Raw genomic sequence first — 20,383 nt, forward strand, 5'->3', positions numbered from 1 at the left:
TCTCTGTTGGCTCTTGAGTATTTCTGTTTGTGTACATTGTTGGATATAAATAAACAATTACCAGAAAGACAGAAAGTGTATTGGCTTATTCCTCACCTCCTGTAAGCATTACAATTCCAGTCCAGCACAAAATAGAGGTCTGCAATGTCCAGTTCCCCCAAGATGACTTGACCCAGCCAGCTGGCAATGGCTTCGTGGTAGCTCCTCATGTATACCCTGAAGACCTGGAACTCCTTGGGATAAACACACACCAAGTGATTCTTTACTGTGTACAGGTCCTCTACCACACACTTCTTTAGCTTCTCTGTCTGTATTGGTATAGATCCACTCTTGCCATCCAAGCACTGGCAGAGCCTCTTATTAGTTGACTTCTTTACTGCTTCTGCCCACCTCTTCTTGAGCTCCCTGGGCCGACCACTAGCATCAGGTTTGACAGAATCACCCCTGCCTTCCAACCACTTCCTATCTGCAGCCTCTTCTTGGTAGATCACTTGGATGAGGCTCTCCAATGGTGCATAGATGCTTTTGACAGTCAGGGATTCTGCTACTAGGTCCCACAGCTCTTTCAAGAGGGCTTCGTAAAGTAAGGCCACATCCCTGGCCTTGCGGCTACAGTCCTTGTTTCCATCCATCTCCTCATTGCTACCCCAATCACACTCAGCCTCCAGGTCAATGATGTACTCATCGGCTATTTCCAACTGCCGATTTTGGATCAAACTGAAGATTTCCAAAACTAAAATATATCAGAAGAAAAGAGAAAAGCATCAAGGTAACACATTAGTGGCAACCAAAATGTACCAATAAAGAGTGTAAAAGTGAGAAAAAAAACTGTGAATAAACGCAGGCTTCATTATCTAGGGGCACTCTGGCATTTAGGCAACAATTATTATCTATTCATTCAGAGCTGTTGCAGAGCTAGGCAAAGAGAACGTCAAGCCTGGGAATGCCATGGTGCCTTTTTAAATCAGTCTGTGAACACATGAACCCTTAAAAAAAAAGAAGCACTGAAAGCAACCCTTCCCCCAAGAGATCTTTTGTGTAGTAGCTACCCTATATCTATCCATCCCTTATTATTAAAATTACCACATTGTTATTAGACATACAAGTAGTACTATTCAAAACAAACAGGACAAACGAAAGATTAAATTCTTACCTTTGCTAATTTTCTTTCTTGTAAATCCACACTCTATTCCTGAACAAGTGGGTTATGCATCCCCACTTGTAGGAATTCATTTACATAATTTTTTCAGACCATCCCCTCTTACCTCAGGGATTCAGTTGGTAGAAAGGCAGAGGGTCACTTGTAGAGGACACAGACAAAAGGGAGGAGTATGGAAAAACTCCCTGACAAATCAGTCTAATCTGCTCATAACATGAAATATCATAATAATCATAAATAATTAACACAGGTTATTAAACAGCATAAACCTGAAAAACTAAAACCGTGCTATAAGGAGACACAGCCTGCACTAACAGAGCTTTGACAGAGACTTGAGTAGTTGGAACCTAAGAACAGTATAGGGCAAAGCTTTGGATTCTTGCCCAGAAATAGCTAAGAAAAAACAAACAAACAAATTTTTAGATTGAATCAGGTTGGGCAGACTGATGGATCATTCGGGTCTTTATCTGCCGTCATCTACTATGTTACTATGTAAGGGGGCACTACAACTAGGGACCTTCCAATGCAAAGTGCAAAACATATTCAGGTAGTACTCTTAGAAAGGCTGGTCAGGAAACTAGAAGTTCAGCTTACCTGTACTTGTTAAGGCAGGCATCTGGAAACTCAGCAATTCCCAGGGCGGGTTCCAGGAATAATAGATTTACAAGAAAGAAGATTAGCAAAAGGTACAAAGCTAAATCTTTCATTCTTGTACAATCCTGCTCTATTCCCGGACAAGTGGGATATAACAGAGCAGTCCCGTAGTCAGGGTGGGACTTATGAGCCTATTGCCAAAATGGAGGAGCCAAAAGCAGCATCCTGCTTGGCTGCCACATCAATCCTGTAAAGCTTCAGTGTGCAAAGAGGTGCTCCTGGTACCCCCCTAGCAATTGACATAAGCCACTGCTGTGGCGTTGTCCGAGATGACATGCACAACCTGATTCTGGAGAAGACGCTCAAAGTGGAGGAGAGCCAGCCGAATTGCCTGAAGCTCCCTTACTTGCACCCTTACTTACGTTTAACATTTTTCTTGCACCCTTACTTACGTTGTGCCAATCCATTGAATTTACGGCATATGCTTACATTGATGACATTTAGCTCCTTCATTCTCTAGACCCATCAAACACCAATGAAATATACAATATTAAATCAGAAGTTAGGAAAAATCAGTCACTGACAAAGAGAGAACATGCTATCACTCAACATCCCAAAGACCAAATTCATACTTTTCCCATGGAAAGATGGTATTCATATATCCTTTCCATTATGCATCGATGATACCCTGCTTCAAATGGTCACTTCTGTCAAAATCCTAAGAGTTATAATCGATCAAAAACTGAATTACCACGAACAAATTAGTGCCATGGTAAAAGCTAGTTTCCATAGACTACACATGATTAGATCATTAGCGAACTTCCTTGAACCATCCTCCTTGAATACACTAATTCATTCCCTTGTAAAGTGAATTACAATAGTTCCAAGCTGGACTATTGTAATTCACTTTACAAGGGCGCCTTACAAAAGGAGCTAAGACGTCTTCAAATAATTCAAAATACAGCAATCAAAGTTATCACCAAATCTAGAAAATTCGATCATGTTACACCCTTTCTGAAGAAAACACATTGGCTTCCAATTACACATAGGATAACCTATAAAATAGCACTATCAACTTATAAAGCTCAAATCGCGAAAGCCCTGTTATTCATTGACAGAATTCTAATACCCCCATACACCATCAGATCACTCAGATCTACAAACCAAAACTTACTGCCCATTCCTTCACAGAGAGTCATCAATATAAGATGGTCTACCAAATTCTCTGTCACAGCACCTTTAATACACTCATTGTATTGTATCGTACTGTATTGTATTGTTTTGTCTTGTATTGTATGTTGACTTATTGTATTGTATTGTGACCTTGTTATTCGCTGAATGTCCAGCCTTCTTACAGTGTGAACCGCCTAGAAGTCACCTGACTATGGCGGTATAGAAAAATAAAGTTATTATTATTATTATTATTATATTCTCTGCCAACCCACTTAAGAGAAGAAAAAAATTTAGAAAAATTTTTAAAGGATTTCTGAAAAGCTTCTTATTCAAAGATGTCTGTAATTATACTGTTTGTCATATTTGTCACCTTAACTGATTTTTTATGAGATTGTACATCGCCTAGGAAATGTGATAGGCGATTAATCAAATTTTTCTAATAAACTTGGAAACTTGGTAGCGGCTAGCGTGCTATTCCGTGCGTTAAGGCCCTAACGCACCTTTGTAAAAGGAGCCCTTAGTTAGATATTTTCGATTTCATTCTTTTAATTTTTTTTTCTTTTGGAGGTAAGCCTTGAAGACAAGCAGATAGATAGATTAAAAACTGACAAATCCCCAGGCCCGGACGGAATCCACCCTAGGGTACTGAAACAACTAAAGGAGGAAATAGCAGAACTACTACAGCAGGTTTGCAATCTATCCCTGAAAACAGGCGTGATCCCAGAGGATTGGAAGATAGCTAATGTTACGCCCATCTTCAAAAAAGGATCGAGAGGCGACCCAGGGAACTGCAGACCGGTAAGTTTGTCTTCGGTTCCGGGGAAGTTGGCGGAAGCGCTGATAAAAAGACAGCATCGATGAGCTGATGCTGATGAAAACAAGGCAACATGGCTTCTGCATGGGAAGATCGTGCCAAACGAACTTATAGCACTTCTTCGAAGGAATTAACAAACGGATGGACAAGGGGGACCCCATAGACATCGTATACTTAGATTTCCGAAAACCTTTTGACAAGGTACCCCATAAACGCCTACTACAGAAACTGAAGAACCACAGGCTGGAAGGAGACGTACATAGATGGATCGGAAATTGGTTGGCAGGTAGGAGGCAAAGGGTGGGAGTGAAGGGCCACTATTCTGACTGGAGGAGGGTCACAAGTGGTCTTCCGCAGGGGTCGGAACTCAGACCACTGCTGTTCAATGTATTTATAAATGATCTAGAAACAGGGATGAAGTGCGAAGTTATAAAATTCGCAGACGACACAAAACTATTTAGTGGGGTTAGGACTAAAGAAGACTGTGATTTACAAAGGGACCTGAACAAACTGGGAGAGTGGGTGAAAAGATGGCAGATGAAGTTTAATGTAGAGAAATGTAAAGTCTTGTATGTAGGAAACAGAAACCCGATGTACAGCTATACAATGGGAGGGCTGGTAATGGGTGAAAGTAGCCTAGAAAAGAACTTTGGGGTACTGGTGGACATGACAATGAAGCCGTCGGCACAGTGCACAGCGGCCTCTAAGAAGGCGAACAGAATCCTAGATATTATCAAGAAGGGTATTACAACTAGAACGAAAGAAGTTATCCTGCCATTGTATCGGGCGATGGTGCGCCCGCATCTGGAGTACTGCGTCCAATATTGGTCACTGTACCTTAAGAAGGATATGGTGTTACTCAAGAGGGTTCAGAGGAGAGCGACACGTCTGATAAAAGGGATGGAAAACCTTTCATACCCTGAGAGATTGGAGAAACTGGGTCTCTTTTCCCTGGAGAAGAGGAGACTTAGAGGGGATATGATAGAGACTTACAAGATCATGAAGGGCATAGAGAGAGTAGAGAGGGACAGAAAGAGAGAAAGGGAGACAGAGAAATAGAGAGAGAGAAAGGGAGACAGAGAGAGAGAAAGATTGGAGAAACTGGGTCTCTTTTCCCTGGAGAAGAGGAGACTTAGAGGAGATATGATAGAGACTTATAAGATCATGAAGGGCATAGAGAGAGGAGAGAGGGACAGATTCTTCAAACTTTCAAAAAATGAAAGAACAAGAGGGAATTCGGAAAAGTTGAAAGGAGACAAATTCAAAACAAATGCCAGGAAGTTCTTCTTTACCCATCGTGTGGTGGACACCTGGAATGCGCTTCCAGAGGAAGTAATAGGGCAGAGTACAGTACTGGGGTTTAAGAAAGGATTGGACAATTTCCTGCTTTAAAAAGGGATAGAATCGCTGCCTGGCTGGCCCGGAAGTCCCTCCCCAACTTTAGAATTGACGTTGGGTGGCGAGAATTGGTCAGCCCCGCGCTGGGGAAGATAAGCAGGGAGAGTTAAGACCTCAGTGCGGCCTGTTTCCCGATTGCGGCGGTGGCGGCCTGTTCCCCAATGGTAGTGGCTTGGGGGAGGGCAGGGAGAAGTAAAGAAAGAAAGGGGGGACAGGGAGACAGAAAGAAAGAAGGGAGACGGGATACAGACAGAAAGGGGCATGGAGAGAGAAAGACAGAAAGAAAGGGGGCATGGAGAGAGAGAGAAAGAAGGGGGCAGGGTGAAAGAAATAAAAAGTTGGGGGAGGGACGGAGACAGATGCCAGACCAGGGGAAAGGAAGGAAGGAGAGAAAGGAAAGAAAGATATCATACCATGGAAATAGGGACAAAAGAAGAGAGAGAAAGAAGGGAAGGTAAGACATGGAAACGTAGATTTTGAAAAGAAAGCAGTTAATGCCAAAGATGGATGCAAGGCAGAAAGTGAAGACAGAGAGAAAACCAGTCAAAGGACAAGAAGACCCTGGAAACAGAGTTAAATGCACAGAAAAATAAAGTCACCAGACAACAAAGATAGGGAAAATGATTTTATTTTCAATATAGTGATTGAAATGTGTCAGTTTTGAGAAAGGAAAGATATTAAACTTTAAATGTGAGGGCTGCAGAAAAAATAGTTAATGACAATTTTGCATAAAGTAAAACTCTTTATAGTTTATAAATCTTTCCTTTAACTGTTAAAGGAAAGATTTATAAACTATAAAGAGTTTTACCTCATGCAAAGTTGTCATTTCTTTAATAAGACATTAACTGTTTTTTCTGCGGCCCTTCAAGTACCTAAAAATCCAAAATGTGGCCCCACTAAGGGTTTGAGTTTGAGACCACTGGTATAAATAGAGAATTACTGCACAGGTCCTGGACCTGTTGGACTGCTGGGCACGATGGACCTCAGGTCTGACCCAGTGGAGGCACTGCTTATGTTCTTATGAGAAAGCGCATCAGAAGGCTTAGAAAATCTTTCCATAGGTGAAGCCAGCAGACAACAGGTTAGAGAATGTCCAGTGCTGTCGCCAATTCATATTATAATCTACTGCTGTTGCACTTCAGCACCCAAGCATATAAAAAAAGGAAATTTGTAAGTAGGGAAGCCTTGCCTCTCCCTCTCCCAAGCTATTTTTTAAAAATATTCCCTCAGTTTAGGGAAGTAATAAATTAAAATGTTTCTACAGTGTGTACAGGGGCAGCACTACTTTATTATTCCTGCCATCTCTGAGTGTCATGTGGCTGCCAGAGGCTCAAAGATTCATCAACAGGATGCAAGCGAAAATCATCCTTAGTGCACAAATAATATCCTCATGCATGACCTATGGTAGCTAAAATTCATCTCCAGCCATTCCTTCAAATCCTGAAAGGATGGGAGCTAGAGATGAAATGGGAAGAGGAGGTAATTATAAAACTCAGGAAACTCAGCAAGTCTCCAAAACATATTACATAAACACAGCAGCAGAATAGCAGGGGCTGGAGTATCCTGGAGAACTGAATTATATTGGATCAGAAAGGAGTGTATTGGGAAAACACAGTAAGTGGCTTTCCTTTATCACAAATAGTCAAAAGCTTTAGACTTTATAGAAACCTTATTTAAGGTCAGGACCTTAAATATCCCTCTCGCAGACCACGGCGGTGTTGCTGTGTGTAATACAAGTTTCACACACACAGATTATTAGCACCAACTTCGTCATCGGTCTATTTATATATACCTCCCCCGTTCCGACGACTATGGAGGTTTCTCTGGTGGTGAGTGAGGATGGGAGGGGGGAGTCGCCGGTGTGTTTCCTGCCTCCGTGTTCAAAAATGGAATTTGGCACAGAGGGACACGCCGTCCTAAGTGCGCCTGCGCGCTTAGGATTTTATTATAGAGGATACAGTACATACATAAAAAATAGACCGATGACAAAGTTGGTGTTAATAATCTGTGTGTGTGAAACTTGTATTTCACACAGCAACACCGCCAAGGTCTGCGAGAGGGATATTTAAGGTGTTATAGAAAAATTTCCTTTAACACAGATGTTTTTCTTCCCAATATACTAAATGTATAGTATATACTAACAGTGCCTAAGTTAACTGAAGGACGCTGTTAGAAACAGCAATGTTGAAGTGCCTATTGATGCCTAAATAGGCGCTTTAGGCCACTGAATGCCAAAGTAGGCATGGCCAACACCAGAAGTAGCATTAGGTGGCCTAAAACACCTATGCTAAGATAGGCACCAGAAATGTAGGCCCGGGAAACCCAGGCCTACATTTCCAGTGCCTATTTTTGCTGGGGGATCCTGAAGATCGTCCACTGCTTACCATTAGCTAATCATGGCAGGGGAATCTCCGATTAGATGAGCTGGCAGGACTACCCAAAACAGTGGCTCCTGCTGGCTCAGCTGATTAGGGATTTCCCTATCACGAGTAGCTGAACCAGCAGGGAGAACCCAGATACCTCTCCCTCCCTCCTACCCACCCACCGATCCCACCAGCACCTCTCCAAAAGAGATCCCCCTTCTGCTGAGAAGGACACCCCACCCACTCCCTTCTACTTTTGGATGGAAAACCAGTAGGATGGATGCCTATTCCCTGCTACCAGCAGGCCCACCTATTCAAAATGGCAGGCCTTCCCCTTCCCAGTGCACCCTGGGATGTACTGGGAGGGGCCTAAGACTCTGATTTGCCAAGCACCAAGGTCCCTTCCATGGGAGGGGTTTTAGGCACCTGTGCCAGAGTTCAGCTAATCGTGGCAGGGGAATTTCCAATCAGCTGAACCAGCAGGACTCCCCAAAGCCAGTTTTGGGAAATCCTGCTGGCTCAGATGATCAGGCAATCCCCTGCCACGATTAGATAATGGCAAGCTATGGACTATTTTCAATATACTGCAGCAAAAATAGATGCCAGAAATGTAGGCCCGGGTTTTCTGGGATTACATTTCTTGACACCCATCTTTGCATGAATTGTGCCTAAGTAGACGCTTGAGGTACGATTCTCTAACTGGAGCTGTCGCATGATTGACGTGATCAGCGGCTGCCGACATGGGCACTGATTAGAGAATCTGGGTGTAAATGGCTAATGCTGGCCAGACTAACCTGACAGTGGTTGTTGGACTTTTTCAATCTTCACCTCCTCTGGCACCGTGATAGGCTCTGTGGACTCTGGCAAGAGTACCTTGTCCACCAAGGATTCCCGACGAAGTCTGGTTCCACGCCCAAGCTTCAGAAGGCGCTTCATGGTGTCAGCCCCATTATTCCACTCTTGGGAGCTTAAGTCCTGATTGGTAAGACTCTCCTTCCGCTTCCCATTAAACATTTGCAGGATGCTGAAGTCCTCAGAGGATCTACGTGGCTTTCTTTTCTCTGGAACTTTTAAGTATTGGTCTCCCTTGTTCAATGGATTCATCATATTGCCCAAGAAGGATTTCCTCTCAAGCCCTCTCTCTTCATTCTGCTGCTTGTCCTTGGCTACCCCTTTTTGAACTTTGCCCATCTTGAAAGGAGACAAACCTACAAGTCTCTCCAGAGTACCCCGGCGCTTGGTGCTATTAGCCTGGAAACTGCTGTTGAGTAGATCTCCATTGAGGTCACTGATCTCCTGTTCTTCCTCTTCTTCAAAGGGGTTCCCACCCCCTGGGGAGAGAATCTTGCACTCCTCCAGGTCACTCTTAAAAGGACTAGTGTTGAAGCTCATCTCTTCCAGGATTAACTTCCCACTGTTTTGGCTCATGTTCCCATTTGCCATCTTAATTGGATCGGGGCTCTTAAAAACAGGCATCGTTCTCATTGGTTAACAGAACCTGAAACCAGAAGAGATTTTCGTCAGAAATCAAAAGCTACTGAATGCTCCCCTTATCTTCTCCTTGCTTCCCAGCCACCAATGACACAGGGCTCACTTCCCTAGAAGGGAGACCCCTCCCCCCCCCCCACAGGACACAATACCTTAAAAATGAGACACATTCATACACTCTCTTCCCTCATGGGAAATGGACACATAGGATAAGCCATTTTCGATATAGCCTTCAATCCATAACTCTACTTCCCACTGCCCACCAACCCAGCCAGCAGATTACCCGTTCCCCTTAACTGTATCCATGACATCCTGTTTGTCTGTCTTGTCTGTTTATATTGTAAGCTCTTTCGAGCAGGGACTGTCTTCTTTGTGACTCTGTACAAAGAATATAGGTCTGGTAGCGCTTTAGTAGTAAAAAACTTTAAATTAGCACTTTCTGCCCCTTCTTGAAGGCAAACAGTTTTTGTTTATCCAGTGAGCTGATTTGGGCTGAAGAAAAAGGATGTTTATGATTGCCTAGGTGTCTTGGGCATGATTTTAGTCTCATGAAAAAAACAGAGGAAACATTTAGTTTATGTTGAGCTGTAAATTATTTAGTTTGTGCACTATATGAACTTTTTGAAGAGTAAATAAATGATTTACTAAGCTTTCTTCCCCTTTCTCCTTGCTCTTCAAACTTTGGATAGTTGGGAGATGGGGTGGGGGACATGAAAAAGGTCTCAAACGTTGACTCTTAGATTCAGAGAAAAACTATCAAGACCCGGGCTACACAGTACTTAGCTTTTCAGATAAAGCACTTGAATTCTCTTTGACAATCTGTACAAAACTGAGCATTAATACTGAAGAACTACATACCATTTCAGGGATACCCTGCCTGAATCAGAAGATGCTCAAAAGTTTTCCGTGCATGTAAGACTGGTTGTAGCCAGTTTGGCTTGCAAATTAACTCTGCCTCTGATGCACAAAAGAGTTCTTGGTGGCTTTTAACAATTGCAGTAGCAGATACCAAGAATCCTATGCAAATGCAATACAAGGAGATCATTAGTATTAAAATGAGCACTCAGTGGCGTAGCAAGGTGCATGGCGCCCGGGGCGGTGACACCCATCCCCTGCCTTCCCGCTGTGCGCCCGTACCCTTCCCTTTCAAACTTCTCCGGCATGAGCAGTATCGGTTTGTCCCAGAAGTGATATCAGAGAGAGTGCCAATGCCAATGCAGGTCGGAAAAGTAATAAAGGTACAGAGGAAGGCAAGGGGCAGGCGGGTGCGCACAGAAAGGAGAGGAGGAGGAGGGGTGCCAATTTGCAAGAGAGGCCTAAATGCAGCTGTCTAAAATCACCATGGAACTCAAAATAAAATAAAGACTCCTGAATAGGTCGTAGCATAGCAAGAGGCTTCCTGTGCCCTGTAGCGTGCTCCTGCTTATCACATCCTCCGGTAGCGCGTTCCATGTATCCACCACCCTCTGGGTGAAAAAGAACTTCCTGGCGTTTGTTCTAAACCTTCCCCCTTTCAATTTCTCCGAGTGCCCCCTTGTACTTGTGGTTCCCCATAATTTGAAAAATCTGTCCCTGTCTACTCTTTCTATGCCCTTCATGATCTTGAAGGTTTTTCTCCCTTTCACATAACTGAAGAAGGGCGTGAAGTTTTTGGCCTCCTGCACTATTTTCTCCTCATAGTCTTTTTTGGCATCCCTCACCGCTCTGTGACACTTCTTCTGATCATCCTAGTGTTTGTTCCAAGTTTCAGTTGTTTTCATGCGTTTCCATGCTTTAAAGGAGTCCTTTTTGTCTTTTATGGCTTCCTTAACCTCTTTAGTAAGCCACGCTGGCTCTCTTTTGCCATTTGTTTTCTTTGGACATCCGCGAAATGTAGAGGCTTTGTGCTTCCGTGATAGTATTTTTCAGAAGGGACCATGCCTGTTCTACCGTTTTGACTTTGCCGCCTCCAACTAATCCAAAACATTGCCATAAAAGTCATAACTAATTCCAAGAAATACGACCATGTTACCCTTTTACTGAAAAAAAGCCCATTGGCTTCCAATTCCCCACAGAATAACCTACAAAATAGCTATCCTCGCATTCAAAACCCTACAATCCAACGAACCTGCTTTCATTGATAGAGCCCTCATCCCCTATGATCCCCCAGAGCCTTGAGATCAACTTCCCAACATCTTCTTCATATCCTTCTCGGTTACAACACCCACAATCTGGAATTCCCTACCAAATACCCTGAGGGCCAAAAAAAAACCGTAAATAAATTAAAATGCGACTAAATTGTTTCCTTTTCAAAGACGCTTTTGAGTAATAACCTCTTCCTCTCCACTCTTACATTTTTTTTTCTTTCAAAAAAATAAAAAAAAGGATCTTCTCTTTAACAAAGAGGACCTTCTCCTCCCCTCTATTTATGCTTTTCTTTAATGATGAAATACAATAATTACCTTACCCAATGTTTTCATGTCTAGTCCCTAATTTGTCTTGTCGATATGCCCTTGTAAGTCTCCCCCTTGTTTTTAACATTGTAAAATGCTTAGAATTTATGATAGGCGTTTCAACAAATTTTAATAAAACTTGGATACACAATATGGAGGGCTTGAAGGGCAGTATGTCAAGAAATAAATTAAATGAACAACACAACTAAAATTTGTTTATACTAATAAAAATAAGCCTGTACTTATCCAGTGGCATACCAAGGGGGGGGGGGGTTCGGTCCACCCTTGGTGCAGACCATAAGGGGGTGCTTCTGGAGTCAGCGTCAGCTTCATGGTCCGGGAACACCACTACTATGTCAGTGTCAAGCCTTCTTCTCTGCCAGGTGCTATCTTTGCGATAGCAGAAGGAAGGCTCGATGCCAGCAGAGCAGCGAGTTAAGGCTGCCAACAATGAGAGAATGCTCTGAACAGACTTCTTGTGGCCCAGCGGGGTCTTCCCTCGGCCACGTCACTGATGACATCACTGACAATGGAGCAGAGAGAAGCCCTGGTGAAACAAACCACAAAAAAATCTCATGGTGGGAGTCAGTTGGGTGCAAAGATGCTGTACATGGGGATGGAAGGGATGGGAAACTGCAACACAGGGGATAGGAGGGAGAATTCTTGGACATGGGGTGGAGGAGCAGAAGGGAGTGCAACAAAGAGGTAGAAAGGAGTGAGAGAGAAAAATCCTGCATATGGTGGAGGGGAGGGAGACATGCATGGAGAAAAGAGAAGGAAAAATGTTGGACATAGGGTGGAGGGCAGAGAGAGATGGTGCATGTGGAGTGTTGCACATGGAGGGGAGGAAGGGAGAGATACGGCATGGAGGGGAAAAGAGAGAGCGATAAGAGATGGTAGACAGTGGAAAAGAAATGTTGGTTATGACAGTGGAAAGAAAGGTCCAGAGATGGAAGATGGATGGCGAGCATGGAGAAAGAAGAAAATGTCAAATGGGTAGGAGGCCCTGGCGAGCGAATTAACAGAAGATAAACAGAAACTAGAGCCTGGAATCAACACGATTTAAATGACCAGACAACAGAAAGTAGAAAAAAAATAATTTTATTTTCTATTTTGTGATTACTATATGTCAGATTTGAAATGTGTATCCTGCCAGAGCTGTTGGTAGACAGCAAGCATGAGCTATGACCTAAAAGAGAGAGGAAAAGTCTTTTTTGTTTACACCTCAGTGCCTGCATGGGGTTGAAGAGGTTGTAAACCCTATGTGATGTTATATTGTAACACTGTGAATGTTAAACTATAACCCGTTCTGAACTCCCTGGGGAGGACAGGATATAAAACTAAATAAATAAAATTACTACAAATGTTTTTTATTTATTTAGGGGAGTGTTAATCGGCCCCCAGGTGTCACATACCCCAGGTATGTGACAACAACTCTTTCAATTGGAGACTAGTGTGGTCAAAAGATGTTATAGTAGTAAAGTTTTGCAGAAGTGATGAGAAGCCAGTAAAGCTCTAAGTTTGCTCAAAAAGAAGGAAAAAGCCTCAGAAAGGGCCCTCCCACCACCACAAAGGTGGATATAAAGGTGGTTGAACGGTAACCTCACAGGCAAAGCCTTCGTTTAAAAGTGAGCATTACAAACTTTTGAGCAAAAACTATGCTTCACATATACAAAATTTCTAATAGAGGAAAAATGTCCCACTTATCTTGAGGCTGATCGGCACACCAACGGAGGCCAGCGTTTCACCGACAGGCTACATCTGAGTTGTTTACAACACATACCCCAGGTATGCCACTGTACTTGTGAAATCTGGGGCAGCAGACAAAAAATGCTCTAAGGCAGTGGACTCAAACTCAAACCCTTTGCAGGGCCACATTTGGGATTTGTAGGTACTTGGAGGGCCTCAGAAAAAAACAGTTAATGTCTTATTAAAGAAATGACAATTTTGCATAAGGTAAAACTCTTTATATAGTTTATAAATCTTTCCTTTTGGCTAAGTCTTAATAATAATATTGTTATTTATACCTAAAGAGACATATGATCAAGAAACTGTTTTATTTTACTTTTGTGATTATGATAAACATACCGAGGGCCTCAAAATAGTACCTGACGGGCCGCATGTGGCCCCCAGGCCGCAAGTTTTGAGACCATTGCTCTAAGGGCTACATGCATTAAACATACCAACTCGATCACTGCTGGCCGATTCTCCAACAGCGATTGATGTGCTAGCAAGTTTGCACGTAAATGATTTGCATGAGGTGCAAATCATTTGCACGAAAGCGCGACTGATAACTCAGTGAGCGATTGATACATGTGCAGTGCCCTAACAGAAGTGACAGGGGAAGTAGCCTCCTGTCACTGCTGTTAGGGCTTTTTTTTTTTTTTTTAAATGGCACAGATGTTGTGTGTGTGTTACAAGCACAATCTGTCATCGTGGAGTGCCGTCTTTGGTGGTGCGAGACTTTTTTTTCTTTTTAAAATGGGACAGTTATTAATACGCCATTTGGAATAGCCGTGCGATGTTAGTGCATCAATTGGTTGGCTATTTTGCATAGGGTTTTTGCTAATTTGCATGGCTGGATCGGAAAATGGGCGATTGAGGGTCATTTTGTGTATCAGATCGGTAACAGCAATTGTCGCTAAAGTTGTGAAAACAGGTTTAGCGATCATCGCTGACTTTAGTGCATCTAGCCCTCTCAGAACATGTCCCCATCATAAATACAGAATAAACAAAGGAACCAAAACACCTAAAGTTCAAAACTTCACCAAATTTCCAGCTTTTAGGTGTAATGGTCAGTTCAACATCACCTCCAGCCACATCTTTCCTAATGCGTCATTCGACTGAAGGTCATCCACATGTGGCAAATATCCGGTCTCAAGAGCTTTGAATCAGTTTTCCCAGTGGGCATAAGCAAACGTTATATAGGAAAGATGAAATAAGTTCTAGCATACCTCACAGGAAAAGAAGAGAGCTCCATTAACCTTACCTGTCGTTTGCCTCAAAAAAGAAGGCGAGTCACATGACATAACAAAGTAAAACTGGTAGAAATCCCACCTGGAAATGCCTAAGCCAACACCTGCAGAGCTCCATGGCAGAGGCTCCTCCGCCATCACTGGATCTGTGAACCCTGGAGCCCGGATTTAACACTTTGCTCTCAACCATTCTTAGTTTCAGTTTAACAAATCACCTCAGAGAAGAGTGAATTTCCCGTACAGCAGCTGCTGGCTAATAAATAACAGGAAAAAAAAAAATTCTACAGACGCTCCCTGTTCTCTGGTTGGGTGTAAAGAGACAGAAATCAGGATAGGTACTTGGAAGACAAAGGGATTGAGGGGTACAGATAAGAGTAGAGGTAGATTATAGGGACAGGATTAGAGGTAAGTTATAAAATTAGTCGGGGACCACTGTTCAGACAATAGGCCTGATGGGCTGCTGCGGGAGCGGACCGCTGGCCAAGATGGACCTATGGTCTGCCTCAGCGGAGGCAACTCTTATGTTCTAACAATCTCCTAACAACTTTTCTGCTTTAAACATAAAAAAAACACCCCACCACCACCTCAGGTGGTGACCAGCTGTAGACTTCGCAGGGCCACATTTTGGATTTGTAGGTCCATGGAGGGCCTCAGAAAAAATAGTTCATGACAATTTTACATGAGGTCTTTATAGTTTATAAATCTTTCCTTTTGGCTAAATCTTAATAATATTGTCATTTATAGCTAAAGAGACGTATGATCAAGACACTGTTTTATTTTACTTTTGTGATTATGATAAACAGACCGAGGGCCTCAAAATAGGACCTGATGGGCCGCATGTAGTTAGGATAACATCAAATGTCATTCTGGTTGTATCTGAGATTGATTTTGTTTCAGAAGGTGAATACAGTCTAACCTAGACCTTGCATGGCATGGCAAGGCTGTGCTTTGCTCTGTATACCCAACAGCAGAAGTGTTACTGGATTCTGGATGGATTTGGAACATAGGGAGCAGGGGAGAGGGGCTCCTCAAAGATCTGGATTTTTCTCATCCAGCAGCATCCCACTGACCTACCAGCAACATTCAAGACACAACCCTCCACCACACACGCTAGTGCCTAGTTCCATTCATGCCCCCCTCTAAAAGCAGGGAGGGGTTCTAACAGGCTTTCAAATATGTCCAAAATGGTATAGATAACGCAGAAAAAATTTTTTTTAAAGGAAGCTCCAGGATAGCAAAGTCAACAGATATTGAGATGTTGGTTAAAAGGGGTCAGGCAAAGGAACAGCACGGAGATATGCTTTTTCACAAGAGTGGTGAGTGCACAAATAGCCTCTCAGGCAACATGAGAGGCAAAAATGGAACAGGAAGTAAAAGAATTGGGGGGGGGGGGGGCAAAGACTGCAGCGGGGACATGAAGGTTAAAGTATGGGACAGGAATGGAGGATCTTCAGCTGTAGAGGTGAGATCCGAGACAGGCATGAAGAATTGATCACAACAGGAAGATGTTTTCCATGCATTTGTGTCTGCCAGATAAACCTCCCCATAAGTCCCAATAATGTAACCCTCCAGACTCTGAGGTTTCACCTCACTAAAATAATAAAGTGATGGCAGAAAAAGATCAATTAGCCCTTTCAGCCTGCACTGCAAAGGATATAGCGCAGATCTGAGCTGCAGAAGCTGAACTGCTCGTAGGCTGATTCCAAGTTTGGCTATTTTGGCTACTTCCTCCCTGGGTGGATGAGTACGACCAGATTCCAACTATCATACAAGTCTTATATCCGAAAAAGTGCCAAAATTAGACAGATTGTTGTTACCCAGTCATCAGGTCCCTCTGCCTTTCTGGAAGGAACCAGCCATAAAACCTGCTGCTACCAACTATTATTTCTGGGGCACTGTTCCAATTTCATTTCATATTTTATCTAGCTGAAAAGCCTGTCCAAGGTTACTACTGTAAAATAAAATATAAAAATACAGTTTAAGGACAAAATCATCATGTAATACAATCTGGCCTGTGTTATGGTATCATTTTAGCTCTGTTTTCCTTCTCTGCACCATCTCTATTACCACCACTCTGATAGTATCTGAGATACTTTCTGGCTGCTCCTCCTCCTCTATGTTATTCTCTGGCCACTTATCCTTTCTTGAAACCTATTACATGACTGATGTTTCTCTCCTCCGAGTTCACTGGGAAGCAGTTTCATGTGTTCACCACCCTTTCTGTAGAGAAATAAGTTTGAACATTTGTTCCAAAGGAGATTTTCCTCTCAAAGTTTTGCTTATTACCCTGTAACCAGGAATCCTTATCAAACTTTCTGTGCTTATGACCCATTACCACAACCACAGAAAGTACACCAGCCCTGGAGATGCAAAGACTTTCTATCATGACCCCCTCCATAGCGGGTTTTGTTGCCCATAGATTGCAGTACAACTTCATAATGCCCATTTTATGTTCTTTCTATCATTTTCACACAGACATTGTTATTCTATCCAAATATAGGGCAAAAACTACATAAGCAACGTTTCTTTTCCAGAGACTAGCTCCTGGGTTCAGGGTCATCATTCAACACCACCTTAATTAAGGGCAAACATCCCATTCCTCAACTCTGGCAACTATCGAGCTAAGGATCTGCATTTGTTTCAGGTGTTAATCAAATCAAGGGATAAAAACATGAGCTACACGTGTCCTTTAGGATTTAGCTAATACCTTTCTCAGTAATTCAAGGCGAGTTAGATTTAGAAACAATAGGTGCAAAGGAAGAGTTAAGCGACTTGCCCAAGGTCACAGGGTGCAGCCTAGGCTTACTTGGTTCGCAGACCACAGCTTAAGTATTAGACTATTCCTGCACTTCTAGATTTGTGAGTCTGCTTACTTCAGGGGTCTCAAAGTCCCTCCTTGAGGGCTGAATCCAGCCGGGTTTTCAGGATTTCCCCAATGAATATGCATGAGATCTATGTGCATGCACTGCTTTCAATGCATATTCATTGGGGAAATCCTGAAAACCCGGCTGGATTCAGCCCTCAAGGAAGGACTTTGAGATCCCTGCTCTAGACAGAGTTTTCTTAGGGATGAACAACAAACTTCAGCGACAACCTGAAAGTAGCCTGTACACCCCTCCTCCCCCCCCCCTTTCTTCCCCTCCTCCCTTCCCGGATTCGGATCTCTCTCCCTCTCCCAGTCCGCATTACCCACCTCCCGAGAGAAGGCGCAGGGAAGCTAATCCATGCCGCAGCTCCACCGTGTCTCACACCTTGCACTAGCCTTCCGTCTCCTACATCCCACTTTTAGAAAGGAAAGGGGGCGGGTCCTGCTGGGAAACCCCGCCCAAAGGTGGGACGGGGAGGGTTAACTGTTTGTCCTGAAACCCCCCTAAGTTGGAGAAAGGAAATGCATCTACGGAAGAGGAGGGGGGGGGGGGGGGACACTAAGGCGAGTACACGACCCCAGGGAAATTTAGATAAAGGATTTCCTTGTGATGGGAAAGGAGCAGCATCCCCCCCTCCCCCCCAGTCCTGTTTTGCAATTTCCATCTCGGGGCAGTGTGAGATTAGTCCTCCCTGAATCTACTCCTTTTCTTCCTTCTGCTTGCATTTGGTGGCTGTCATTGCATCATATCTATGACCCGAACTTAAGAAAAGGAACGACATGATCAGAAAGGAATTGGGGGGGGGGGGAGGGGGGGTTAAATTAAAGGAAGATACAAATTCTCAGTATGAGCTTCTGGGCTAGGATGTGTTTCCTGTCTCCTTGATGTCATGGCAGCTCTTGTCAAGTATTTTCTTTTTTTTTTTCCAATTCTTTATTCATTTTTATATCTCATAACAAGTATACAATAAATAATCAATATTCATACAAATCACTTGTATAACTCATACAATAAATCCTATATTATCCCCCCTCCCCCCACCCATTCCACATATATTAACACTTTATTTGAATCATATATTATACCCTCCCAATCCCATATCATATTATTCTTTTTATTAAAAGGTGTCTAATCATTCGAATATACAATCAATGGTCCCCAAATTTTTTTAAACTTATTATAATTTCCTTTTTGTATAGCAAGAACTCGTTCCATCTTATATATATATCATATAGAATTCCACCAAAATGTATAGTTAAGTCTTGTATGATCTTTCCAATTTCTAGTTATATTCTGAATGGCAACCCCTGTCATAATAATTAGCAATTTATTATTATTTGCTGAAATTTGGCTCTTTGCTCTCATCGATGTTCCAAACAAAATTGTATCATAGGACAAGGCAACTGGATTTTCTAATAAAGAATTAATTTGAGACCAAATTGACTTCCAAAAGGCATTAAAACAAGGACAATAAAAAATTAGATGCTCCAAAGTCCCTGCTTCTAGATTACAGTTCCAACATTTATTAGATCTATTGTCAAGTATTTTCAAGATCCACCAGGTCTTACATTCCTGTCTGGCTGAGAGTGGGAATGCTGCATAGGTAATGTTTGCATTGACAGCCCTTCTAGAAGTGGGAGGGGGTGGGGGGGGGGACCAATGCTGACACAGCAATTTGTTATCCTTAGCTAAACATTAACATTGAAGGAGTTGGATTCACTTGGGAGAACTTTGAGCAGTTAGGAATAAAGGCTCTCAAGATGTGGTTCTGAATTAGATACTTAAAAAAAAAAAGCTGGGTCGGACTGAGTTGGACACTCAAAAGAGAGCAAAATTACTTGGCCCAAATAATAAAAGAGCCCAATATTCAAATAGTTCTACTTATATGGACATGTTTATACCAAATTAATTGTCCTATGTATATACACATGTAATACTAGGTTTACTATTGCAGCTAAATACAGTATGCACGCTATAGGAAATCAGATAATAGGTGCATGTATCTATAGTTCTTATCTGCTGTGTTGTCATTGTCTATCTATGTCACAGTTCTTCAACCGCCGGTCCGCGGATCAGTGCCGGTCCACAGAAAATTTCTGCCGGTCCGCGCAGGGCCGGCGAGATCAAGTCGGCAGTTAAATTTCCTGCCGACTGCGGTTCCTGCTCATTAATGTTCCTCCCAGCCTCAGGTGATTAAGACAGGCTGCCGATGTCGGGGCCTTCCCTCTCTGAGTCTCGCCTGTTCGGAAACAGGAAGTTGAAACAAAATAGGCGGGACTCAGAGAGTGAAGGTCCCGACGTCGGCAGCCTGTCTTGATCGCCGCCCCTGCCAAGTTGCTGAAGAGGGCCGCGGGGAAGTTACAAGTAGAATGGAGAGAGCTGCAGATACTGGTGCAGGTGGAGGGAGATGGTCAGCGTGTGCAAGCAAGATCCTGGGGAGCCTTCACAGTGACTTCCTCCCCTCCCACCAGCTCTCCTACTTGCCAGGGCAGTGATTTACCGGCAACTTCCTGCAGGCAAGTACTGAGAGCTGCTGGAAGGGGAGACAGCCATTATAGGAGGCAGGGAAGCTGCTGGATAAAGGGAGAAGAGCTGTTTCTGGACTTGGAGAGAGTTAGAAGGAGAGATGCTGCTGGGAAGGGAGGAGGGAAAGGGATGGGAAGAGGAGTTAATGTTGGATAGAGGGAGGAGGGAAGGGAGAAGAAGGAGAGATGCTGCTGGAAGAGGAGGAGGGAAAGGGATGGGAAGAGAGTTAATGTTGGATAGAGGGAGGAGGGAAGGGAGAAAGAAAAAAGGAAGGAAACAGCTGGCAGGGAGATTACAGGAGGGGAAGGGGGTCAGGGTGGAATGGAGAGATCAGATGAGGGAAAGGGGAGAGAGAGGAATGAGAAAGTAGAGAGACATTGATGCTGGAAAGGGGGTCAGCAGAGAAATGAGAGAGGGATAAAGATGCTAGATCTGGTGTAGGAGAGATAAAAATGAAGAAGGCAGTGAAGCTGGAATGAATGATGTAAAAAGGAGGAACAGGCTGGATGGGCAGGGAAAAGGGGCATAGAAAGAAGTCAGATACATATGGAAGGGGGAGAGGGCAGACATTGGATGGAACGGGCAGATGCTGGA

General features: G+C 43.3%; 1 protein-coding gene across 1 annotated transcript in view; it reads right to left on the reverse strand.

The window, feature by feature from the left end:
• The window catches only part of EXOC3L2 (exocyst complex component 3 like 2), a 69,943-nt gene extending 52,201 nt beyond the window's left edge, over positions 1-17,742 (reverse strand). The window contains exons 1-3 of the mRNA XM_033956093.1: positions 17,590-17,742; positions 8,296-8,999; positions 97-733 (exon numbers count right to left, since the gene is read on the reverse strand). Coding sequence (XP_033811984.1) covers positions 97-733; positions 8,296-8,986 — 1,328 coding nt within the window. The 5' untranslated portion in view covers positions 8,987-8,999; positions 17,590-17,742. The remainder of the gene's footprint in view (positions 1-96; positions 734-8,295; positions 9,000-17,589) is intronic.
• Positions 17,743-20,383: the final 2,641 nt, after the last annotated feature.

The sequence above is a fragment of the Geotrypetes seraphini genome, chromosome 8 (genome assembly GCF_902459505.1).
Source record: "Geotrypetes seraphini chromosome 8, aGeoSer1.1, whole genome shotgun sequence".
Lineage (NCBI taxonomy): Eukaryota > Metazoa > Chordata > Amphibia > Gymnophiona > Dermophiidae > Geotrypetes > Geotrypetes seraphini.